Source organism: Dendrobates tinctorius, unplaced genomic scaffold, assembly GCF_039654945.1.
Source record: "Dendrobates tinctorius isolate UK_male_01 unplaced genomic scaffold, ASM3965494v1 ptg000084l, whole genome shotgun sequence".
Lineage (NCBI taxonomy): Eukaryota > Metazoa > Chordata > Amphibia > Anura > Dendrobatidae > Dendrobates > Dendrobates tinctorius.
In genome coordinates, this window is record NW_027361752.1 from 43,812,237 (window position 1) to 43,838,227 (window position 25,991).

Here is a 25,991-nt window from a genome sequence, read left to right on the forward strand (position 1 = left end):
ATGTCTCCTGCTCTGTCCACATTCACACTACTACTGATTTTAAAATTGCTCCAATTAGGCCTCTGGCTCCACTCTGTCTCTAGTATTTACACTGGGCTCCAACACCGCCAGTTGCTACTCAGAAGTGCCGTCTGCACAATCAACACTAGCTCCTGTGTTACTGGGGTTCAGTAACGTCAGCTGATCCCCTGCTGTGTGTCCGGCAATTTCTCCTGCTCTGTCCACATTCCCACTAGAACAGACTGGGTAAGAAACATAAAGGGAGAGGCGAGGGCTTGGTGAAGGCAGGGATTACTACTGTAGTTTTACAGGGGAGTTTTTATCCTTTATATATTTTTTTTTTTTATTTTTTTTTTATTTTGAGAATGTTTCTTCTAATAGTAATTCCATTTGATCTTTGTAAATAAAATGTTGTAAAGGGACTAATAACACCTCTATATACAGTAGATAACACAGGATACACCATTCACAAGAGGTGATGTCACAGCTCACCTCCTCCCCATCTCTGCAGAGATCAGAGCATGCCCACAACACTTTCACATAGTGAGCAAGGCACATTTCCAGTCTATTGTTACCTATGGTCCATGTGGCTTCAGTAAAGCATAACTTTAATACATTTTCACAGCAGCTCAGGCAAGATAGCCGTTCCATAATCATGTACAGAAAATACTATAAAACAAAATCAGCTGCAAAAAAAAATAGAGAGATATATAGAACTATCTAGGTTATAGTTGTTAAAAATCCAGATGATACATTCCCTTTAATTCCTTCTCTGAATGGGTTTTACTATCAGTTCGCTGTTGTCTTTGCACCTGGCTGCAGTATATTAAAGAACATAGACACATAACCTTGCACATAATCAGTATAACAGTACCATCCTCCCAATCCTTTTCACCAATTAACAGAATTTAGTCCGCCAAACTGTGACTCCTATTCCATGCACATCCCCCATAGTGGGCAGCAGTAATATCATCTGAGAATAGTCTTTATTAAATCAGTTTCTTTTTTATCACATTTAGTTCTACTGCATGACAGCAAGCAGAGATCCTAAAATCCATGGGGGAATCATAGTGAGAGTAGATTGTAAATTGCATTCATTTGTATTAGGAAATCTTTTCATATTTTACTAAACAATGATATCTATTAAAGAGGGATCATGTTGGATCGCTGGGACTACCACTTGAAAATGAGGATCTCGGACCCCCTGTGTGAAAGAGCCATCACAATGGACATAGATCCCTCCCATTGGTTAGACCCCTGCCGATCATATATTTATACATTTATCCAGTGGGTAGAGAATACGATATTTATGAGAGAACCTCTTTTAGACAGTGGCCTCCAATCAGGTCAGTTGCTCCATTAAAGCAGAACCAATCAGCTTTTGTGTTGTCTGTTTTATTAAATACTTGCATTCTGGAGTCTTTTTTTTTTTATTTCATTTTTTTACTATTCCTCTGTTATTGCTTCTGCAAATATATGAACACTCCCATTCCACTTGTCTATGGGGCGTGTCCCTCCACATTATTAAATCGTCAGTTCTGATTGGACAGTTTGAGAATGTGTAAGGGTACACCCCCTAGATAATGGCCATAGCAATGCCCCATTTTACAATTTAATTCTAAATTTGCAGGAAGAATAAGAGAGGAGCCACACAACTTAGGGTTTTTTTTGGAAAAATGCTCCAGAATGGTTGTCTTACTTGTATTCTCCATATGATGACAAGTCAAGAGGAAGGACTTGTTCTCATTAAGTAGAGCCGGAAATGTCTATACAGTGTAATTTAACAGTAGGCAGGGGAAAATGTTGGGTGGCTTCACATTGTTACTTTTTCATGTGGTTATTGTGTTACTTTTTGATTTTTTTTTTCCCATTGTCTTTGTTCAGTCTCCAGCTACTTAATGAAATGTCTCATCAGTCCCACGCCCGGTGGTGACGGTTACAGGGGTTTGGCATTATAGGATGCCGGACAGTTTTGTATTTGGGAATCTCTTACCTTCTCTTATTTGTTTTATTTTAAAGCCTTGATTTCGAAGATTCCACCGATTGCTCCAATGTCACCACGCCGCGCTGCGACCTGAGCAAGGACCTCACCGAAATCAATGATTCCTATAGAGTGAGGGTTTTATGCTTCACAGACCAAAACTACTCCAAACCATCCAAGTCCATCTCCCTGACTCCGGTTCAGAACAGTAAGTCCTCAAAAAAAAAAAAGCGTTCTAAGAATGGGTTGTACCGTATGTTGGATAGAGGTGGATCTCACTCTTCGAGACCCTTTATACCCAGACCCATGTTCCTAAAGGTGAGACTGCCACAGGCTCACTACGTAGAGGAGAGGCGGACATGTCATTGGGGGTCCATCCTCACATCTGCACAGTCCTCAGAGTAGGGGCTTTTCATTTATGAATTCCAGACTAATCATAAGTCCGTCGGCTGAACACTTGCTGTCTCTCCCATACACGTGAACATCATCTTTCGGGGGGAGAGTTGGAAGGCCATCGTCATACATGATGCTTGGCCAAACCCGCCGATATTGGTGAGTTCAGCCGACATTCATCTAATGAAGACTGTAGTAGAAGGCCACACATCCCAACATCCACATCCTCCATGTTTGTGACCATAACATTAAAATATTAATATTAAAAATATGCTCCCCATTCATCGGTGTATGGCCACCAAAAATATAAGTAGGCGGCTTTAGAAATCTGGAGCTGTATTTCTTCATGCAAAAGAAGAAGAGTCTATATGGTGGTTTTAGGATTTAAATCCCCAAGCAGTCAATTACGTTTATAGCAGAATCTTGATTATTCTGGGAAAACGTTATCCTGTGCCAAAATTTGGGCCCCACAGACACCACCAGGGCTGGCGGCTCAGTGTATGAGGATCGGTAATACAGTGAATTTATTAATCTGTTGGTAGCAAATTCCTCCTTATGAATTTGCACCAATCAGTCATAATATTAAAACCAGGTGAAGTGACCAACATTGATGATCTTGGCGCCTGGTAAGCGGTGGGATATATCTGACAGCAGGTGGACCGTCGCTTCTTGAATTGATGTGTTAGAAGCAGAAAAATGAGCGATTGTACGGATCAGAGCGACCTCCGTATTATCACGACTGGATCAAAGCATTTCTAAAATGGCAGAAGTTGTGGAGCGTTCCTCGGATGCAACGGTGACCACCTAGCAATATTGGTCCAAGGAGGCATGGCTGGTTATACCTGCCACAGGGTTATGAGCATTCAATACTCAGTGATGTGTAGAGTGAAGGCCGGAACCCTGAGTGCTCCAATCCTACGGAAGAGGTATCGTAGTACAAACTGCTACAAATGTCACTGCGGGCTATGATAGAAGGGTATCGTAGTGTACAGAGCATCACAGCTTGTTGTGCAGAGTGGTCAGAGGGCCAGTGCTGACCCCTGCCCACCTCCAAACCACCTACAATGGCCATCAACAAAACTAGACCACTGGGCAATGGAAGAAGGTGGCGCGGTCTGACATAGACATCCAGGTTCATGTGGAACACTTACCTGGGAAAGAGATGGCACAAGGATGCAGTATGAGAAGAAGCCAAGCACTGGGGCACGGAGATGCTGTGGGAAACCTTGGGTTCTGACGTCATGTGGATGTGACTCGTACCACCTACCGAAAACCCCCGTTCTTGGCTGCCATATTCCCTAATGGCAGTGCACTCTTTCTGCATGATAATGCGCTGCCACACTGAAAAATTCTGTTCAAGAATGGTCTAAGGGTAACAAAGAGTTCAAGCTGATGACTTGGCCTCTAAATTCTCTAGGACGTGCTGCAAACTAAGGCCGATCCATCAAGGCCACACCGAGCAACACACAGGACTTCAAAGGATGCGCCGATAACTTTTTAATGCCAGGTACATCAGGGCTCCTCCGAGGTTGTGTGGAGTCCACGTCTCAGCTCTTTTGGTGGCACAGCAAGGAAGCCCACCAGATTACACTAGGTTTTAATGTTATGGCTGATGGGTGTATATATTATATGTGGAGACTCGGGCTGTGACCACCTCTGTACAAATGCCATAAGCAGTCGTCCTGATAATGGTGCCACTAATTCCGCCATTTCTGTGGTATGTTTCCAGCTGTACTGGGGCCGCCCATCGTGGATATTGCGACATGCGACCGCGGCATCCAGGTTTCTATCCAGCCTCCGGTCTCTTACTTATGGAGTAAGGACAAGCAGCAGTACGTCAGCCTGGTCAGCCACGACGTCTTCGCACGGATGAATTGCAGAATTATGATGCAGAACAATACAGAGGTAAGCAGACGCTGCTCACTTGTTGGTTTTGCTTTTGTTTTGCCCATTTCTCATTGCTTATGTGACTCCTGTCCTTTGCATATAAATGTACATACAAATTACAAGTTATATCAATGCAAAAAATAGATATTAACACAAGGATCCAGGAAAATAAAATTCTGATTTGGTATGGCGGTCCACAATCTCCCCCACTCAGCTCTGTAACCCTTTCCAGACCGGACAATTTTCCATTTTTTGCCCTTTCTTTGTTTATAAAAAAACTCTTTTTTTACTTTCCGCTGTATTAGTCTCTTAGGGGGCTCAAACGTTTGATCGTTAAATTGTACACAGCAACACCACAGCACTGCTGTGTATAGTGAAAGTATGTCGGAGATTGACAGCGGCATTTAACAGGTTAACAGTCACTGTAGAGCTGCTCTCCATGCTGGCTGTTAGAGGCAGATGATGACTGAGTATCACAGTCCTCATCTGCCGGGAAAAATGCGAGTTCACAAGAATATTATTTTTTTTCCTCTTTTTGTAGCTTTCAGGTATCAATTTCAGGAATTGTAGTATGGAAGGCAGAAACTGTAATAGTGAGCCACAGGCTAAGTGTTTCTGCCTATAATATTAGGGTTTTCTGAGATTGAGTAATGGCAGTGACCAATTACAATAAGAGGAGATTATAAATTGAGGAGCAAAGTCAGAAGATCTTGAAACAAAATGATCTGTACTGGTGGGTCTACCTCGGGAAGAGAGAAAACTGCAGTATCCTGGCCTGTAAGTAAAGAGCAGTGTCCAAGGGAAGTAAAATGTTAGCGAGATTGGCTCAGATGAGCCCTTCTGATCTGTCCACCATAAGGTGTCGCCCTTCTGATCTGTCCACCATAGGGTGTCGCCCTTCTGATCTGTCCACCATAGGGTGTCGCCCTTCTGATCTGTCCACCATAGGGTGTCGCCCTTCTGATCTGTCCACCATAGGGTGTCGCCCTTCTGATCTGTCCACCATAGGGTGTCGCCCTTCTGATCTGTCCACCATAGGGTGTCGCCCTTCTGATCTGTCCACCATAGGGTGTCGCCCTTCTGATCTGTCCACCATAGGGTGTCGCCCTTCTGATCTGTCCACCATAGGGTGTCGCCCTTCTGATCTGTCCACCATAGGGTGTCGCCCTTCTGATCTGTCCACCATAGGGTGTCGCCCTTCTGATCTGTCCACCATAGGGTGTCGCCCTTCTGATCTGTCCACCATAGGGTGTCGCCCTTCTGATCTGTCCACCATAGGGTGTCGCCCTTCTGATCTGTCCACCATAGGGTGTCGCCCTTCTGATCTGTCCACCATAGGGTGTCGCCCTTCTGATCTGTCCACCATAGGGTGTCGCCCTTCTGATCCGTCCACCATAGGGTGCCGCCCTTCTGATCCGTCCACCATAGGGTGCCGCCCTTCTGATCTGTCCACCATAGGGTGTCACCCTCCGGTGCCTGCCAGGTTCATTCATACGGCTCAAGCTGTCATGTTTCTAACTCCTGCCCTAAGGTGTTGCTGTCACTGTTACGAGACACATGGCAGGTCTCATATTTCGGTTACATGGGGACACAAAATCGAGATAAAGTTGTGTTGACAAAAAAAACTTTGATTTACATTTGGTGCATAAAAAATGTTATTGGACGGCTTTCCCTGAATGTCAAGGAATTGCATATTTCATTCATAAAATAAAATTAACAGGTTTCATCCCTACTTATTAGCCAGGACCGTTGACAATAGACTGATCCTAAGTGATCAGCTGTAAAAGTTGGCAGCAAGTGTTCAGTTTTCCTACAGCGCCACCGCAGGAGGGATTAGGTATTACAGAATAACTATTCATATCAGTGTGTTGTTTGTGTAATGCGGGACAGGACGGAGCCTCCACAGCAAAGGACTCTTCTTTTTTTTTTTCACATGGGATTCCCCCTCTAGAAAATGGGTTTTCTCACAGAAATATAGTGTACGACTGCCAGTGGATCACTTTCCATTAACCCCGATCCTTTGTTGACAGGTGTCATTCCAGGATGAGCATATCAGTGAAGAGAATACTACATTTATCTACTCCGTGCTGCCAAATACCAACTATTGCGTGTCCGTAAGTGTAACGGCAGATTCCAACTCCATGCCTTTAAAGCCAACAATACCATCCAAGATGAAATGTGTCCTCACAGACAAACTTGTGAATGGTAAGTGGAAGTCCTATGTGAGGAGAACATACACTGTGTTCCAAATTATTATGCAAATTATATTTTTCTATGATTTTCCTAAATAGTCAGTACAAATGACAGTCAGTCTAATAAGTCATCACCCGTTAGAGTATACATCAAATTTTATTGAAGAAACCTCCCAATGATAACAGTATAATCTCCAAAATGAATAAAAACTCAAATTGCACTGTTCCAAATTATTAGGCACAGTAGAATTTCTAAACATTTGATCTGTTTTAAAGAACTGAAAATGTTCATTTGTGGAATTTGCAGCATTAGGAGGTCACATTCACTGAACAAAAAAGCTATTTAACTCCAAAACATCCTAACCGGCCAAGTTACATGCTATCATAGGAACCCTTCTGTGACATCACCTTCACAATTATTGCATCCATTGAACTTGGGAGTTTTTGGAGAGTTTCTGCTTGTAATTCTTTGCATGAAGTCAGAATAGCCTCCCAGAGCTGCTGTCTTGATGTGAACTGCCTCCCACCCTCATAGATCTTTTGCTTGATGATACTCCAAAGGTTCTCCATAGGGTTGAGGTCAGGGGAAGATGGTGGCCACACCATGAGTTTATCTCCTTTTATGCCTATAGCAGTCAATGACTCAGAGGTATTCTTTGCAGCATGAGATGGTGCATTGTCATGCATGAAGATGATTTTGCTCCTGAAGGCACATTTCTGCTTTTTATACCATGGAAGACAGCTGTCAGTCAGAAACTCTATGTACAGTACTTTGCAGAGCTCATTTTCACACCTTCAGGAACCTTAAAAAGCCCTACCCGCTGTTTCCCCATGATTCCGGCCCAAAACATGACTCCTCCTCCTCCTTGCTGAAGTCGCAGCCTTGTTGGGACATAGTGGCCATCCACCAACCATCCATCTGGACCATCCAGGGTTGCTCGACACTCATCAGCAAACAAGACTGTATGAAAAATAGTCATATAGCTGCACCAGCAGCTTTAAATATCTGTTTGCTGGTTTGTAATGGCTATTTAGCAGCTGCTCTCTTAATCCAATGAACTTGCCTGGCAGAAACCTTCCTCATTCTGCCTTTATCAGCACAAACATGTCTGTGCTCAGAATCAACCACAAATCTCTTAACACTACGATGGTCACGTTTAAATTTTTGGGAAATATCTAATGTTTTCATCTCTTGACCAAGGCATTGCACTATTTGATGCTTTTCAGCAGCAGAGAGGTCCTTTTTCTTTCCTAAATTCCTTAAAACCTGTGCCCTGCTTAATAATGTGGACATCATTCTTAAGTAGTTTTCCTTTAATTGGGCTCACCTGGTAAACTAATTATCACAGGAATTTGAGATTGATTTCAGTGCTCCAAAGAGCCCTGATACACAATAGCATCTATGAGTTTATTTGAAAAACAAAAAATTCCATCTTTATGATACTTAAATCCAGTTTGCATAATAATTTGGAACGCAGTGTAGTGTCACACAGTGTAGGACAGACTAAGTGCAACACAAAGGGTTAAGAGGAAGGTGGGCCCAACGCTAGGGAAGCAGGGAGTGGAGACCCCTAGGCAGATCTTGTTATGATTGAGTCACCGTAGGAGGCAAAAACAGAAATGCTAGCTAAAGGGCCTGTCACACTAAGAGATATCGCTAGCAATATCGCTATAACTAGTGACGTTATAGCGATATTGCTAGCGATATCGCTGTGTGTGATACTTACCTACGACCCGCTCCCCCGCTGGTTATCGCTGATCGAGCGAGAACGTTCAGGACTGTTTCTCGTCGTCAGCTTCCTGCGGCGCTTCCTGCTGTGAAGACGAGCGACGCGTGGAGCCGGGCGGGAGGACACAGGATCGCCTGGTGTGACAGGTAAGTAGCGACCCCCGTCCCCAGCGATGTCGCTGGTGAGATCTGCCTGTGTGGCAGCTCACTAGCGACCACTTAGCGATGTACCAGCGATCCTGACCGCGTCATATCGCTGGTCGGGATCGCTGGTACATCGCTAAGTGTGACAGTACCTTTAGTCCAGAAAACCAGAGAAGTTGGCAGCTATCGGATTGCAGACCCCTGAACCTATCAACACAACTAGCAGTAGCCGTGGGGGGTTCCTACGATGCCCTAGACCCCTCTATTACAGCCGGAGAAATAGCTAGACCTAAAGAAAGAAAGGGGAAAACTAAACTGCCCCAGAGCAGACCCCAAAGCAATAGGCAGCCCCCAACATATAATGACGGTGAAGCAAGATGAAAACACTAACACAGGCAGAAAGATAGACTGAGCAAAGACGGGGCCCAATCTAGCTAGATAGAAAAGGACAGGAAGGCTGCTGTCTGCAATCCGTGAAAAACCCTATGAAAATAAGAGCCAACAGACTGACAGTGAAAAAGGCCCTGAAGACGCTAGGCTTCAAAAAAGCTATGTCAGTACTCAGGAATATTCTGAAGACAGAGCTACAGGCAAAAGGAGATTCAGCTCACCCCAGAAGGGAATGGCAGAATCCAGAAAAGCAAGGAAAACAAAAACAAAACACTAATGCAAACAGGCAAAGCAGAAAAACTTAGCTTAGAGGAGCAGGAATCAGACTGGTGTCCTAGAAGTCCACAGAGAAATCACCCGCAGGGCAGAAGGGCGTCGGCAGCCTTATATCCAGTCCGTGACTCCACTCAGCCAGTCATCCTCATCAGGTTCAGGTGCCTGATAATCAGGCTCATTACCTTCCTTCACCAGAATAGGGAGTTCACCAGACCTCAGTGGCGAAGGGGAAAATGAACTCACAACAGTACCTCCCCCTTGAGGAGGGGTCACTGAACCCTCAACCACGCCACCGGGGCGATCAGGGTGAGCCCGATGAAAGGCACGCACCAATCTTTTGGCATGAATATCAGAGGCAGAGACCCAGGAATTATCCTCCTGACCATAACCCTTCCACTTAACCAAATACTGGAGTCTCCGTCTAGCCAGACAGGAATCCAGTATTTTCTCTACCTCATATTCCATGTTACCTTCAACCAATACAGGGTCCGGAGGTGCCACCCCAGGAACAACTGGTTCAACAAACCTCTTCAACAAGGACTTATGGAACACATTATGGATTTTAAATGTGACAGGAAGAGCCAAACGGAAAGAGACCGGATTAATAATCTCCAAAATCTTGTAAGGTCCAATAAATTTAGGCTTAAACTTAGGAGAAGCCACCTTCATAGCAATATTTTTTTATGATAACCACACCATATCACCAATCTTAAACTGGGGACCAATGGTCCTATGTCGATTGGAAAACCGCTGGGCCTTTTCCTGGGAGAGAGAACTTATCCACCACTTGGTCCCAGATCTGGTGCATTCTCTCCACCACAGTGTCAACACCTGGGCAGGCAGAAGGCTCCACCTGCCCTGAAGAAAATCGAGGATGAAACCCAACGTTACAAAAAAAAGGTGACATCAAAGTGGCAGAACTAGCTCTATTATTTAAAGCAAATTCGGCCAAGGGCAAAAATGAAACCCAATCATCCTGATCAGCGGAAATAAAACATCTCAAATACGACTCCAAGGTCTGGTTTGTTCTCTCTGTCTGCCCATTGGTCTGAGGGTGAAAAGCAGAGGAGAAGGACAACTGAGTTCCCAGCTTGGAACAGAAAGTCCTACAAAATCTAGACACAAACTGAACTCCTCTGTCAGATACAATGTTCTCTGGAATCCCGTGTAAGCGAACCACCTGTTGCAAAAACAGGGGCACCAACTCAGAGGAAGATGGCAACTTAGGGAGTGGTACAAGATGAACCATCTTAGAGAACCTATCACAAATCACCCAAATAACAGTCATTCTTTGAGAGACCGGCATATCAGAGATGAAATCCATTGAAATATGGGTCCATGGCCTCCTGGGGACAGGCAAAGGCATCAACAACCCACTAGAACGAGAACAAGATTTAGACCGAGAGCAAGTCCCACAGGACTGCACAAAATTCCTGACATCATGAGACAAGGTGGGCCACCAAAAAGAGCGACTCACCAGATCTCTAGTACCAAAAATACCTGGATGACCAGCCAATGCAGAGCAATGAACTTCAGACATCACTCTCTTCTTCCACTGGTCAGGAACATACAACTTTCCACTGGGACAAGGCTCAGGTTTGTCCTCCTGGAACTCTTGCAGAGCAAGTCTCAAATCGGGCGAGATGGCAGAAAGAACTACCCCTTCGCCTAAGATGGTAGCAGGCTTGGTCACCACAGGAGAATCAGCAAAGAAACTCCTAGAGAGGGCGTCTGCCTTGACATTCTTAGTTCCAGGAAGAAAAGAGACCACAAAATCAAAACGTGTAAAAAAACAAGGCCCACCTAGCTTGTCTAGGGTTCAAGCGTTTAGCTGACTCTAGATAAATCAAATTCTTGTGGTCAGTGAGGACCACAACTTGATGTTTAGCTCCCTCCAACCAATGTCTCCACTCCTCAAATGCCCATTTCATGGCCAACAGTTCCCGATTCCCCACATCATAGTTACGTTCAGATGGAGAGAACTTTCGGGAAAAGAAAGCACAGGGATTCATTTTAGATGTTACAGGATCCTTTTGGGACAAAACAGCTCCTGCACCAATCTCAGAAGCATCCACCTCTACCTGGAACGGGAATGAGACATCAGGTTGCCGCAAAACCGGGGCGGAGGTAAATCTTCGCTTCAGCTCCTGAAAGGAAGCAACAGCCTCCGGAGACCAATTCAACACATCAGCACCCTTCTTAGTCAGATCAGTCAATGGCTTGGCAATACTAGAAAATTTTGCTATAAATTTCTGATAAAAATTAGCAAAACCCAAAAACTTCTGGAGGGCCTTCAAAGAAGTGGGCTGAACCCAATCATAAATGGCCTGTACCTTGGCCGGGTCCATTTCAATAGTTGACAGAGACAAAATAAATCCCAAAAATGAAATCCTCTGTACTCCAAAAAGGCATTTCGATCCTTTGACATACAGGGAATTCTCCCTCAAGATCCGGAACACAGTCCGAATATGTTCCACATGAGAATCCCAATCCTTGGAGAAGATCAAAATATCATCCAGATAGATAATCAAAAATTTATCGACAAAGTCTCGGAAAATATCGTTCATGAAGCACTGGAAGACAGAAGGGGCATTAGTGAGCCCAAAAGGCATCACCAGGTACTCAAAATGTCCCTCCGGAGTATTAAACGCCGTCTTCCATTCATCCCCATGCTTAATGCGAATAAGATTATACGCCCCCCCTGAGGTCAAGCTTGGTAAACCAGCAAGCACCTTTAACTCTAGAGAATAGATCCGAAATCGGGGGTAACGGATACTGATATTTAATAGTAATTTTATTGAGGGCACGATAATCAATACAAGGCCTTAAAGAACCATCCTTTTTGGCCACAAAAAAAAAACCGGCACCTAAGGGTGAAGAGGATGGTCTAATATGACCCTTCTCCAACGCCTCCTTAATATAGGACCGCATAGCCTCGTGCTCGGGTACAGATAAATTGAAGAGCCGACCCTTGGGAAATTTACACCCCGGGCTTAGTTCAACTGCACAGTCATAACTCCTGTGAGGAGGCAAGGACGCAGACTCATTCTCACTAAATACATCATAAAAGTCCGCCAAATAGTCAGGAACATCATGCGACTGAGGAGAGGTGGAAAAAACCGGAGCCTCACTAAAGGTACACCGACAACCCCAACTCGCCACAGACACAGATTTCCAATCCAAAACTGGATTATGAATTTGCAACCAGGGAAACCCCAGAACAACGGCATCATGCAGACCATGCAACACCAAAAATCTGCAATTTTCTTGATGGTCTGGGGCGACCCGCATGACCACCTGGGTCCAAAACTGAGGTTTATTTTTAGCCAAAGGAGTAGCATCAATCCCCCTCAAAGGGATAGGCGTCTGCAGAGGTGTCATCGGAAATCCACAACGTTTAGCAAAATCCAAGTCCATTAGGTTTAGCGCTGCTCCCGAATCCACAAAAGCCTTGGCGGAAAATGTGGACAGGGAGCAGATCAGAGTAATTGCCAGAAGAAACTTAGGTTGAACATCACCAACAGAAAACGTCTGTGCAAAGCGTTTCTCTCGTTTAGGACAAACAGAAATAATATGCGAGGCATCTCCACAGAAAAAACACAGCTTATTACGCCTTCTGAACTCCTGACGTTGCGCCTTAGGCAAAACTCTATCACATTGCATAGGTTCAGACGTCTGTTCAACCGGTGGCAACACCTCTCGTGCAATCCTGCGTTCACGTAAACGCCGATCAACCTGAATGGCCAATGACATAGAATCGTCCAGACCAGAGGGAACACGGCTTCTGACAAACCCTTCCGAAAGAGAGCAGCCAAGGCATTATCATTCCAGGTAGTAAGGACCGCCCACTTTCGGAACTTTTGACAGTACAACTCTGCAGAATCTCGACCCTGGTTCAATGCCAACAGGGTCTTTTCTGCCTGATCAATAGCATTAGGTTCGTCATACAACAACCCCAAAGCTTGAAAGAATGCGTTCACATTAGTCAGAATAGGATCATCTGGTTCCAAAGAAAACGCCCAATCCTGGGGATCGCCACGCAGCAAAGAGATGACAATTTTAACCTGCTGCGCGGAGCTCCCTGACGAGTTAGGCTTCAAGGCAAAAAATAATTTCCAATTATTTTTGAAATTCAAAAATTTAGATCGATCCCCAAAAAATACATCAGGTGTAGGGATCTTTGGCTCAATAGCATGCGAACGAGCAAGGTAGGCGGAAATTCCCCGCACTTCCGCAGCGAGCTGCTCCACACGATCAGACAATTGCTTTATCTCCATTGAGAGAAAAAAAAATTCCCCCTACGGCCTCAGAGATATAGAGGAAAGAATATACGCACACCTTTTTTTTTTATTTATTTATTTATTTATTTTTTTTTATTTATTTTTTTTTTAAACACAATTCTTTCCTGCTATTGAGTACCCTAGGATCTGCGGTATGGCGGGTGATTCTGTTATGATTGAGTCACCGTAGGAGGCAAAAACAGAAATGCTAGCTAAGTCCAGAAAACCAGAGAAGTTGGCAGCTATCGGATTGCAGACCCCTGAACCTATCAACACAACTAGCAGTAGCCGTGGGGGGTTCCTACGATGCCCTAGACCCCTCGATCACAGCTGGAGAAATAGCTAGACCTAAAGAAAGAAAGGGGAAAACTAAACTGCCCCAGAGCAGACCCCAAAGCAATAGGCAGCCCCCAACATATAATGACGGTGAAGCAAGATGAAAACACTAACACAGGCAGAAAGATAGACTGAGCAAAGACGGGGCCCAATCTAGCTAGATAGAAAAGGACAGGAAGGCTGCTGTCTGCAATCCGTGAAAAACCCTATGAAAATAAGAGCCAACAGACTGACAGTGAAAAAGGCCCTGAAGACGCTAGGCTTCAAAAAAGCTATGTCAGTACTCAGGAATATTCTGAAGACAGAGCTACAGGCAAAAGGAGATTCAGCTCACCCCAGAAGGGAATGGCAGAATCCAGAAAAGCAAGGAAAACAAAAACAAAACACTAATGCAAACAGGCAAAGCAGAAAAACTTAGCTTAGAGGAGCAGGAATCAGACTGGTGTCCTAGAAGTCCACAGAGAAATCACCCGCAGGGCAGAAGGGCGTCGGCAGCCTTATATCCAGTCCGTGACTCCACTCAGCCAGTCATCCTCATCAGGTTCAGGTGCCTGATAATCAGGCTCATTACCTTCCTTCACCAGAATAGGGAGTTCACCAGACCTCAGTGACGAAGGGGAAAATGAACTCACAACAGATCTATGGTCACCCTGTCTGCCCTAAGGTTCTGCACCTGTCGCCGTGCAGGATACCTAGTCCCTGTCAGATTCAGGCAGTAAGCTCTGCTTAGGGAAGGAAAGGGAGAACACTAGACAAACCCCACTAACACTAAAGACAGCAAGGATACACAAAACAAGAGAAAAGTTAGCTTGAATAGACTCAGAGAGAAACACTGTTGTCATTCAAACTCCAAAGAGGATGCTAGCCGACTGCTGCAGCTCCAAGCCTCAACAGGGAAGTACAAATAAAAAACAACACCCGCAACTCCCAACAGGACGTTATAAACAGCGAGATCCAAGTGACACCATTCAGGCCGGGGAGGTGGCCTCTAGTCTGTAAGGCCAACTGCTGAGAGCTACTGCAGCCAGATGCAGTGCGACTGTCTGCAGCCTCTGACACACCTGTAAAACAGAAGCCGCGGAGACACCATCGCGTGTTTCTCAACGCAAGCAATGACCAGCCAGGTCTTTGCCCGGGAAGGAACAACCACGGGAAGGGCAGTCTCCAATGAAGGAAACCACCTATGCCAAAACATGGTATCCATCCACATACAGCTGTTTCGGGGTATTGCCCCTCATCAGTGTGGAGTAGGAAACTGGCTTGTAGGAGCAATGCCTAGTAAAAAGACTACGAAGAGGAGGATGAATGAACTCATGGAGATCAACATCCGACACTGCGGAGACACCATCACGTGTTTCTCAACGCAGTGATTCTAGAGCACTGCCCCCATCCCTTATGGGAAATATGTAAAACATGCAAAACAGAAGCCGCGGAGACACCATCACGTGTTTCTCAACGCAAGCAATGACCAACCAGACACGTGATGGTGTCTCCGCAGTGTCGGATGTTGATCTCCATGAGTTCATTCATTCCTTAAGGTGCGTCAAAGTTTGCATGAGCAGACGCATAAGTGGGATGCTCATGCTTAGGATGGCGTCGTCTGCGCTTACCAGCCGTGTGCATTCCTCAAAACACTGAAGGACTTTACAGAGGTCTTTCAGCTTCGACCACTGCACACCTGTCAACTCCATGTCTGCTCTCAAAGTGCCTGGCCGTGTATCCTCCCACAAATGCATTATGGCCTGCCTCTGCTCGCACAGCCGCTCTACCATGTGCAGGGTGGAGTTCCACCTTGTTGCAATGTCGATAATGAAGCGGTGGTTGGGAAGGTTCAGCAATCGCTGCAGCTTCTGCATACGAACGGAGTGTACAGGCGACCGGCGGATGTGCGCGCACAGTCTTCGCACCTTCTGGAGCAGGGCTGTTAACTCCAGATAATTTTTGAGGAAGCACTGCACCACCAGGTTCAAGGTGTGAGCCAAGCAAGGTATGTGGCTGAGTTTTGAAAGGGCTATGGCTGCCACAAAATTACGGCCGTTATCACTAACTACCTTGCCTGCCTCAAGATGTACACTGCCCAGCCATGACTCAGTTTGTCGCTTCAAGTACTCGGCCAGCACCTCGGCGGTGTGTCTGTCGCCCAAACACATCATCTGCAACACAGCCTGCTGACGCTTTCCACTAGCTGCTCGATAGGGGGACACCTCGTGTGCAACAGTGGCAGCTGCAGATGGAGTACTCGTACGACTGCGCTCTGTGGACGAGCTTTCGCTTCTGGAGGAGGAGGAGGAGGGTCAAACGCCTACAGCCAACTGTTTCCTATACCGTGGGCTAGGCAGCACTGTCCCACCACCGCTGTCCCCTGTGGACCCTGCATCCACCACATTAACCCAGTGCGCAGTGATGGACACGTAACGGCCCTGGCCATGCCGACTGGACCATGCATCAGTTGTGAGGTGCACCTTTCCGCTCACTGACTGCTTGAGTGCATGGACAATGCGGTCTTTCACATGATGGTGGAGGGCTGGGATGGCTTTGCGAGAGAAGAAGTGGCGACTGGGTAGGTCATAGCGTGGTACTGCATAGGCCATGAGTTCGCGGAAAGCTGTGCTTTCCACCAACCGAAAGGGCATCATCTCAAACGAGATTAGTTTGGCAATGTGGGCGTTCAAACCCAGTGTACGCGGATGAGAGACTGAGTACTTTCTTGACCTACTCATAGTGTCTGGGAGGGTGAGCTGGACTTGAGAGCTGCATATGGTGGAAGTAGCGGTGGACAGGGCAGACTGAGAGAGGGTTGATGATGGTGATGGAGTTGGTGTTCTTTCTGATGGCCTAGAATCAGTCTTTCGTTGATATAACAGTGGGATTCCCTGACTGCTGTGGCCTTGCAACGACACCTCAACATTTGCTGCTGTGCTAACCGGTGGGCTTACAGTGGGGGAAACAATGTAGCGTTGCTGACTACCTTCGTTGTGATCAGTTGCACATGTGGCACTTGAGGTTTGGTGTTGTGTCCACGCTTGCAAGTGCATGCTGGTTAAATGTCTAAGCATGCAACTGGTATTCAAATTTTTCAGATTTTTCCCTCGGCTAAAGGTCTTTGCGCACTTCTTACAGATAACTTTGGCCTGATCATGAGGATTTTGTTCAAAAAAGTGCCACACTGCACTCTTCCTACTTTGGCAGACATTTTGCGGCCTAGCACGCTGTGATCTTTTGACCCTCTGGACAAGCTGTCCAGCAACTCTTTTGATGTTTGGAACCTGTCTTTGGAGTGCTCCGGGCCTGCCAGATAACAGCTGTTGCGATGTCGATGTCTGCTGTGGATGCTCCTCATCTGAGCTATTGGAAGCAGCACCCTCTTCCCCCAATGGATGCCAATCTGGGTCAACAACTGGGTCATCCATCACCTCCTCTTCTATGTCATGTGCACCTTCCTCTGTGTCACCGTGTATGGTGGTATAGTGTGCGGGAAGGGGCACCTGAGTCTCATCAGGGTCAGAATCTGGCTCTGTACACTGCAAGGACAATGTAGTGCTCTGAGTGAATGTACCAGCAGAATCATCCATCAGCGGCTGTGCATCAGTGCACTCCATGTCAGATTCATCTTGGCCTGGGTAATTCACCATTTCACTTGATAATCCAGGCATGGTATGTGAAAACAGCTCCATGGAGTAATCAGTAGTATGGCCTGGGTCATCCTTCAATCTTGGTTGGGGTGAAGGACACAAGGAAAGGTGTGGTTCATGAACATGAGCCTCCAATGACGGCTCAGTGCTTTTACTTTTTACAACTGAAGAAGAGGAGGCGATAGAGCTGGAGGCTGAGTCAGCAATGTAAGACAAAACTTTTTCCTGATGCTCTGGCTTTAAAAGCGGTTTGCCAACTCCTAGAAAACTAAGCGTTCGAGGCCTTATGTAGCCAGACGATGACGCAGGCTCAACACCTCCTGCATTCGGTCCTATTTTGCTCTTGCCACTACCATCAGATCCACCACCAACACCATCATTACCAGCTGCCAACCCCCGCCCAATTCCACAGCCTCTTCCACCAGCCTTCCTCATTTTTGGTAGAAATGTAGACAAAATCCAACAAACTATATAGTAATGTAAAACAAGGTACAAGGTGTCTATAGGACAGGGGAGATTTTGAATTTCTGCAGACACTTGTGGACACTGGACACTTTTGGATTGTGTGAGGCCCACTGATATCTGAGCGCTATGTCACAGGCTCGATGGCACAGCTGTGACCAAAGTGACTAGAGGATAAGGGAGATTTTGAATCTCTGCACACACTTTTGGACACTGGACACTTTTGGATTGTGTGAGGCCCAATGAATATCTGAGCGCTATGTGACAGGCTCGATGGCACAGCTGTGACAAAAGTGACTAGAGGATAAGGGAGATTGGATTGCTTTTAAAAAAGCAGTTTGCGGAGCAGTGGGTAAACAGCAATGCAGGAATGTCAGGAAGCCTTAGAAGGCAGCCCAACAACCAACACCACTGATACACCACTATATAGCCTCCCCTTGCACTGCACACACAGTGACTGGTGTGTTGTGCAGGCCAAATCGCTAGCAGCAGAAGCAGTTTTTTGGTATTCTTCCCTGCCTAACGCTCTCCCTACAGAATCAGCAGCAACCTCTCCCTATACTGAGATCGGCAGAAGTAAGATGGCGGTCGGCGTGCACGCCCTTTTATACCCCCTGTGACGCCCACCAAAGCAAGCCAATCACTTGCATGCCCTTCTGAAAGATGGTGGTGACCCCTGCCTATGTCATCACGTTGCCCACAGTGTCCGTGGATCCTGATTGGCTGAAAAAGACCGCAAAACAAACTTTTGAAACGCGACTTTGGCGCGTAAGTCGCCGACCTCGTGGCCGACCTCATCCTAGGGTCGGGTTTCGTTTCATGAAACCCGACTTTGCCAAAAGTCGGCGACTTTTGAAATTTTTCGACCCGTTTCGCTCAACTCTAATCCTGACTGTTTCTCTGTGTAGATATCTGCACAAGCATACCCACCCGTCCCTTCCTGGTCTGAACTAATCACTGAGCCCCAGTCTCTATATTATTTCCACATTTAACTTAATAAAATTGTGGTTATATAAGTTTTCTTTTCCTCTTCCAGGCGGCAGCAGCAGCACGGTGTATATAATTGTGGCTGTAGTGTGCGGAGTTCTGCTCCTGGTTGGTTTACTCTTCTGCTTATATGGACTGGACAAGGCTGGGTTCATCTGCAGAGTGAAGACTGGAATCCCAAAGGTTTTGGTATGTAGGGTGTTTCTTTTGACCCGCAAACAGCTGATTGGTGGAGGTGCCGGTTGTCAGACCCTTGTGATCTGATATCCTAAAGAGAATCCCTTTTAAGACCAGGAATTAAAGAAAAAACTGGAAGTGTAAGCCAGATGTGCAGAAAGCCATTTATGATGTCCGTCCAGCTGCTCTTAAAAAAAACAAACCGTTTTCTTTCTTTATATATTTTTTTGTTTTTGTTTTTTTAGATGCAATCAAGCAAAAAGTGTCTGTGAAGGAGGACACGGCCTTCACTGTATCCCCCCATTGCCTGCATGTGAATTATTTTCTAGTTCTCTTCCGCTCAGTATTTTTAATTGGTCCATGGCTCGGCATCAAAGGGAGAATGCGGAGAAGGGTATGTCAAGGTCGTAGGGAGAGCGGCTCACTTCACATAGTACTAGCAGTCTGACAAAAAGAATTTATTTAATTGCTAAATGGTTAGATCTGAAAGTAAAATAGATTATTATATAATTTATATGTAAGATATGACCAGTCGGGGGGGGGGGAGAAAATATTAAATATCATTAGCAGAGAACCTACATAGGAAACTGCATGATTTTGGCTGTGATATAAGAGAAAGAAAGAATAAGTGAGAAAGGAAGAAAGAGAAACCGAGAGAGAGAAAATGAAAGAAAGAAGAAAAAGAGAGAGAGAATGAGGGAGAAAGAAAAAAAGAGAGAGAGAGGGAAAAAAAGATAAGGGAAAAAAAAAAAGTTTTGGCTTCATAGACCCTGAGGTCCACTCCTGACCATGAAGTACTGTAATCATCACAGTCCTTTTGCAACTTTTTTGGAAGATTTTTTTTGGGGGGCACAGTCAGACAATGTATACAGGTAATGGGAGAGATTTATTAATCAGTAAGTCTCTGCTCGGGGCCGATCAACATGGCTTAGTGGGACAAAAGCTTTGGAATAATGACGACCTGTCACCGGATAAAAAGTGACCATTTTTAGATTTTTTTTTTTATATATATATATATATATATATATATATATATATATATATATATATATATATATATTCCTGCAGCTCTTAAATTTACTGTTTTGTTGTGGTGGTTTTTTTTTTTTTTTGGTTTGTTTTTTTTTGTTTAATATTTAATCTGTCGTATGGTTACAGAGATATTTACCTTTTTTTTTTTTTTTTCTTTGTTTGTGGTCTGCCAAGTGGACATTGCTCCCACGGTAATTGTTACAGACCATAAGAATCGATGTACACACTATTGAGGCTCTCTTTACTAGAGAAGTTTATGGCATATCAGTAGGATATGTCAGACATTTTTGATTGGAGGTTGGATCCCCATCTTCCTCCCCTTGTTTCGGACACTGTCTTACCAGCAGTGTATGGAGAGGTTGCAGCGCTTACTTCGGCTTTCTACATTCATTGCAATATGAGTTTCGCATACAGTCAGCTGAATTTGGACCTCCCATAGTATTGCATGGAGAGAGCCGGCATATGCATTGGCCAGAATGGGGGGAGAACCTTGTTCTGGACAGAGATCCAGATCTCGTTTTCAGAACAATGTCCTCCCTCTTTCCATCCAGTGTATGACCACCAGACGTTTTTTTTTTCTGTGGTTTTTCTGGTGTAGAAGCCATAAAGACTTTGAAAAGCCTTGAAAATATAACCACAAATATTCCACAATACTCCAGACTCTCTGGATATCCTCATTTCATATCGACCAGCAGCGCAGCATACCCGGATCTCCTTTATCTGAACCTTTAATGTGGTCAGAGACAGATGAACCGGCCACAGATGTCACCAAACTTTCTGGCAAGTCTGAAGACCAGTGTAGTATGTGTGTGAACTGAATTCATGGCTGCCTGTGGTATACAGGAGTGGATGAGAGAGTTAGACTATGTTCACATGGAGTTTTTGGAACAGATCCTCTCTGAAATCCTGAAAAAACGCTTGGGAAATTTTTCCAATTCATTTCTTTGGATAATCCTTTATGGGGTCCTGTGCACACGGAGTCTCCTTTTTTTTTTTTGCAGAGGAGAAACTGAGCAGAACCCTCCTAAGTCTTTGAGGAGGATTTCAAAAGTTTCTGCTTCAAAAGCTCCTAATAGAACTCTGTAAAAATATCATGTGAACAGCAAGGGTAAGTTTGTTTGTTTTTTTTTGTTTTGTTGTTTTCTTTTTTTTTTTCTTTTTCCCTTTGTTTTTTTTATGTTTTGTTGTTTTCTCTTTTTTTTTCTTTTTCGGAAAGAGGTTTTGAAAAAAGATAGGTGGGGAACAAAAGGTATGTGTTGCTTCTTTTGAGTAGATCCTGAAGGAAACCTCTCTAAACGAGACCTTGTGCAATCAAAAGGCTGCAAAAAAATGAAACTGATTGTGCTTGAAAAGCTCCTGGTTTTTTGGTTTTTTTTTGTCCTGTTCAGAAGTATTGAATACAGGGTGCAATGAAGGGAGTTCTGTAATTTGGGGTCAATTTATAGTGTCACTTGTGTGTACCATACTGTAGGGATTGAATGATCAGCCACCGTTCGGTTTAGAATCCTTTCCATGGGCGTGTGGCGGAGACAGATAAGTTACCGGCATTGTCCATTCTAGATTTACAGGTGCGTCTCACAAAACTAGAATATCATCAAAAAGTGAATTTATTTCAGTTCTTCAAAACAAAAAGTGAAACTCATATATTATATAGTCATTACACACAGATTTCAATTGTTTATTTCTGTTAGGCGATGTACCCACGTATGCAGAAAAAAAAACGGACTCCTTTCCAGGAAAAACACGCGTTTTTTACAGGAGCATCCACATGCTCATAGAATATAGTTGGAAATGCATTTTTTTCCGCCAAATTAATGAACGTGCTGCTTTTTTTCCGCGATGCGGTTTTTTTTTTTCCCGGAAAAAAACGCATCATGTGCCCAAAAATTGCGGAATTCATTAAAAAGAATGGGATGCTTAATGTATGCGTTTTTGAAGCGTTTTTGCCGGGAAAAACGCTTAAACAAAACGTGAAAAAACCGCTTACGTGGGTACACAGCCTTAATGTTGATGATTATGGCTTACAGCCAATGAAAACCCGGAAGTCATTATCTCAGTAAATTATAATACTTTTATAACACCAGCTTGGAAAAGGGATTTGAAAATCCGAAATGTTGGCCTCCTGAAATGTATGCTCAGTAAATGCACTCAATGCTTGGTCGGGGCTCCTTTGGCATCAATTACTGCATCAATGCAGCGTGGCATGGAGGCGATCAGCCTGTGGCTAATTTTGTGAGAAGCATCTGTATTAGGATCTCAAATCTTTAGGATCTCAAATCTTTAAAGGGGTATCTGGAATGATTATTTTTTTCTTTAGCCATTATATAATACCAAATTGAGGCACGTTCTTCTCTTATCACCCTCATGGATCCATGACATCCTGCTCTTGTGGTCGGTACTGTGACCGGAAGCAGTGATTGTGCTGTGTGGATGTCACAGGCCTGAAGTAGCCTATGATTGGCTGCAGCCGTGAATAAACATCTGTTGATGCACTCTTCTGTTTAGCAGTCCTTTGACCACCAAAGTGACTTATGCTGGATCCACGGTTAGATGGTGGTGGGGTTGACAGCATATGGTTTGACAATTCAGTCTCCTCATTGACAGTCATCTCTATTGGAGTTGCTGGCGGTCTGTACTGACTGTACTGATGGGAAATGCATATTCCTCCATTTGTTGTTTTATACCAAAACGTGGCTAAGAGAGAAAAAAAAATGTCACCGCCAGTCAATCTCTTTAAGAGGACCAACACAGGGTGACCTTACGACCCTAGCGCTGCCCTTGTTAGCGCTGCCCTTGCTAGCGCTGAGAAATGGTGTCTTTGTGTGTAATGGGACATCTTTATAATCCTATTTTCTTTCTCTTTAAGAAATCGTTGCCAACTTCCACAAGTACATTTTTTGATACGAGTGATTTTGCATCCCCAACTTTCTCCATTCCTGTGGACATAACTGAAAAATCTGAAGAGGAGCAAGAGCCAGAACGTGATCACAAGCTCTGCGACGGAGGCTATGAAAACCGAAAAAGACTTGTGGACAGTGACACAAGTGGCGCGACGACGACAAGTGGGGAACATCCTTCAGCCGTCTCGTCCTCCATAGGGTCCAGCGGACAAGAGGAAGACCTCTCTACGGAACATCGAGGAGATGGTGCATCCTCTGCTGTATGTGAACTTGGCAGCTCTTGCTTTTCCCGTCTGCCTGTCAAGGCCAAGGATGACACTTCAAACCTCTCACTTGATACCAGTGGGGTCTTCAACATAAATCTGGATAGCGTTTCCATAGCAGACCCTGCGAAGATCTGGTCTGGTTTTGGACAAGTTGAGGTCCCCCAAGAGGAGGCAGAAAACTCTATTGAGTCACATGAAGTTGAGATTGCACTGGACCAACGCAGTGATGTCTGTTTATATGATGACCTGGCAGGGAAGTACTGTAGCGATTACGAGGTGGAGGAGGAGGACATTTCGGAGAATGAGGACTCTGAGGGTCACCTGGTATCAGGCTACATGAGAAGATGATTTTTATATCATGATGCATTAATTACAATAGAAGATTTTATGTTTATAGCACTGTGATATGGAAACACTTATACATGTGCGTGTATATGTATACACCCATCAGCCATAACATTAAAACTCCATGTCTAATAGCCTGCGAGTCCCCCATGTGCTACCAAAATAGCTTTAACCTTTGAAGGTTTCCCGTGGTATTTGGCACAAGACCTTAGCAGCAAATATTTCAAGTTTTGTTGCTACACCTTGGAGTAGACACACATCAATGAGTCTTGAGTGATATTGACTCTGTTGCCCTTCTTGAACCACTTTTGGTAGGTACTAATCTTTGTAAACCAGGAACACCCCAGATTACCTGCCGGTTTGGAAATGTCTAGACATCACAATTAGGCCCTGGTTATAGCAGGCTGTTCAGACCTTTACGCTGGCCCATTTTCCCGCTTTGAGCACATCAACTTTGAAAACTGACTTTTCACTTGGTGCCTAATGTTTCCCACACTTTGACCAGTGCTATGTTCATGAGATAATCAATGGACTGATGGGTGTATGCACAACAGATCGGTAAAGAACCACTTTTTATACTGCAGATATTTCCAGTATTAATAGTTCATCCTGCAACCTGGATCATGTTTGTAATATATGTTTTTCGTATGAACATTTGTTGTACAATTTTCTATACAAAAATAACTATAAAAATGTACAAGCTCAGGCGGTAAAGTTAAAAGCCAATGCACGATCGAACTTTACATCCAGAGTAGAGGAGTAAAAGAGAACCACTTTCAATAAACTTTGCATAAACCAATATTACAGTCACATACAATAAACTTTGTAATATATGTTATCTGAAAAATCTGCTTCCTTCCCCACTTCTTCCTCTCTCATTGCCTTATGATCTCGCCATCCACTGTGGGAAAAACACTCACAGCTCACTGGTTACACCTCCTATTATTCTCTATAGAGATGGTGTGAAGACTGAGGAGTAAAGTGAGAGAAGAGAGAGACATAGAAAGCAGGGCTGTAGAGTCGGTAAGCCAAGCCTCCGACTCCTCAATTTCCATGACTCTGACTCCAGCAAAATGGTCTCCGACTCCACAGCCCTGAGAGAATGATCATGCTGAACTTTTTAACAAGTCTTTTATGCCATCCCAGAGCTGATTTCACATTTACCCTGTTCAGTACCGTTGCATAATTTCCTCCAAACTGCTTCGGCCCTGTGTGTCTGCTAACTAAGGAATGAAGAGCAGGAATCCATCTCTGTGTGCTGTGTATAGCAGCGAGTCTTCTCCCACCAGCTCAGAGTTAATTGCAAAGTCAGAGAGAGAGAGCCTGCAGTGGGAAAACTGTTGAAAAATGCATACAATGGCCATAATAGTGTTATTCTGTGTGTACCACATTTATCTTTATTCTAAAGAGTTCTTTGAAAATATGGTTATCTGTTAGAGTTGACCACCAATATGGCTGTATTTCCTCCTGTTACTTTATGTGGATATTATTGGATTCTCTCAATAATCCTCCTACTTTTGAAGACCTGGTAACAAAGTGTGTGATGGTAATCGTTTCCCAAGTTGTATTTCTTTGTCATGAAATTAACGTTTTGGATGCTGTAGACATACTTGGGTGTGTCCATTTGCATTGCTAAAGCCGGTTTCACACATCCAACTTTTATGGGGTGAGTACGGACTGCAATGTCCGGACCACCTGAGAAACTCCTGCCCTGACGTCATAAGCCTCATGAACGTCCATAAGGCTGTGAAATTCAGGCCAAGAGACCCGTGACCGGTCCGGACATTGCGTTCCCCTCTCGGGACATGAAATTTGGACTTGTGAAAACTGTCTGATGGTTCTGGTATCCGGCTCTGTATTAGAATATTTCATGGTATCGTAGTAATTAATCGCTCTTCCAATGGGCTGACAAAGGAAGGAGGACAAACCATTGGACCCACCCATGTCTATAAGGAGAACAAAAATGTTTCCCTAATCTCCAACAGTTGGGGGTCCAATCTAATTGGATTTGAGTTAATTTTCTGTCCATGTCCCTGAGAGCAAAAACACGACTCTGCTACACCAAATCGTTAAGTACTCTTCTGATTTTGTTTTTTTTTTTCTCCTTTTAATGATTTCTAACACTTTCTGCACATTTTACGTCTTCTATTCCTTTATTTTTGTAACTGTCTTTTGACAAATGGGTCATTTTTACCCGGTGTAAATGTTGCTGTTCTTAATCCGGAATTATTTTTGTTTTTCTCTGCATTCCCGAGTTATGGCCCTCTGTTACTTGTATATAAATCTAGTCCTTTTTTTTTTTTTTTACCAACTTGGTGTGGTCATCAACTCTTCTCTATGGGACTGTTTTTAAAGATGACACCCACTTGGATAAAAAAAATAACTAGATTTATTTTACAGGAAAGAAGGGGCCGTATCTCGAAAACGGAGAGGCGCAGGAAGAAAAGAAAATCGACGTCGGATTCAGGAGAACAGCAGGATTTACAATGGATTGCAAAAATTACCTTTTGCATATTAACCCCTTCCTGACATCAAATCTTTGTGTTAATCACATGATCAGATGTCTATCCAATGGCAGTAAA

The 25,991-nt window shown here is 44.4% G+C and overlaps 1 protein-coding gene across 1 annotated transcript in view; it reads left to right on the plus strand.

Annotated features, from left to right (window-relative positions):
• LOC141097505 (uncharacterized) overlaps window positions 1-24,256 on the plus strand; it is a gene marked incomplete at its 5' end in the record, with an annotated part of 51,722 nt that extends 27,466 nt beyond the window's left edge. Inside the window, 5 exons of the mRNA XM_073584729.1 lie at window positions 2,020-2,189; window positions 4,104-4,279; window positions 6,292-6,466; window positions 18,739-18,878; window positions 22,765-24,256. Of these exons, the coding sequence (XP_073440830.1) occupies window positions 2,020-2,189; window positions 4,104-4,279; window positions 6,292-6,466; window positions 18,739-18,878; window positions 22,765-23,412 (1,309 nt within the window). The remainder of the gene's footprint in view (window positions 1-2,019; window positions 2,190-4,103; window positions 4,280-6,291; window positions 6,467-18,738; window positions 18,879-22,764) is intronic.
• Window positions 24,257-25,991: the final 1,735 nt, after the last annotated feature.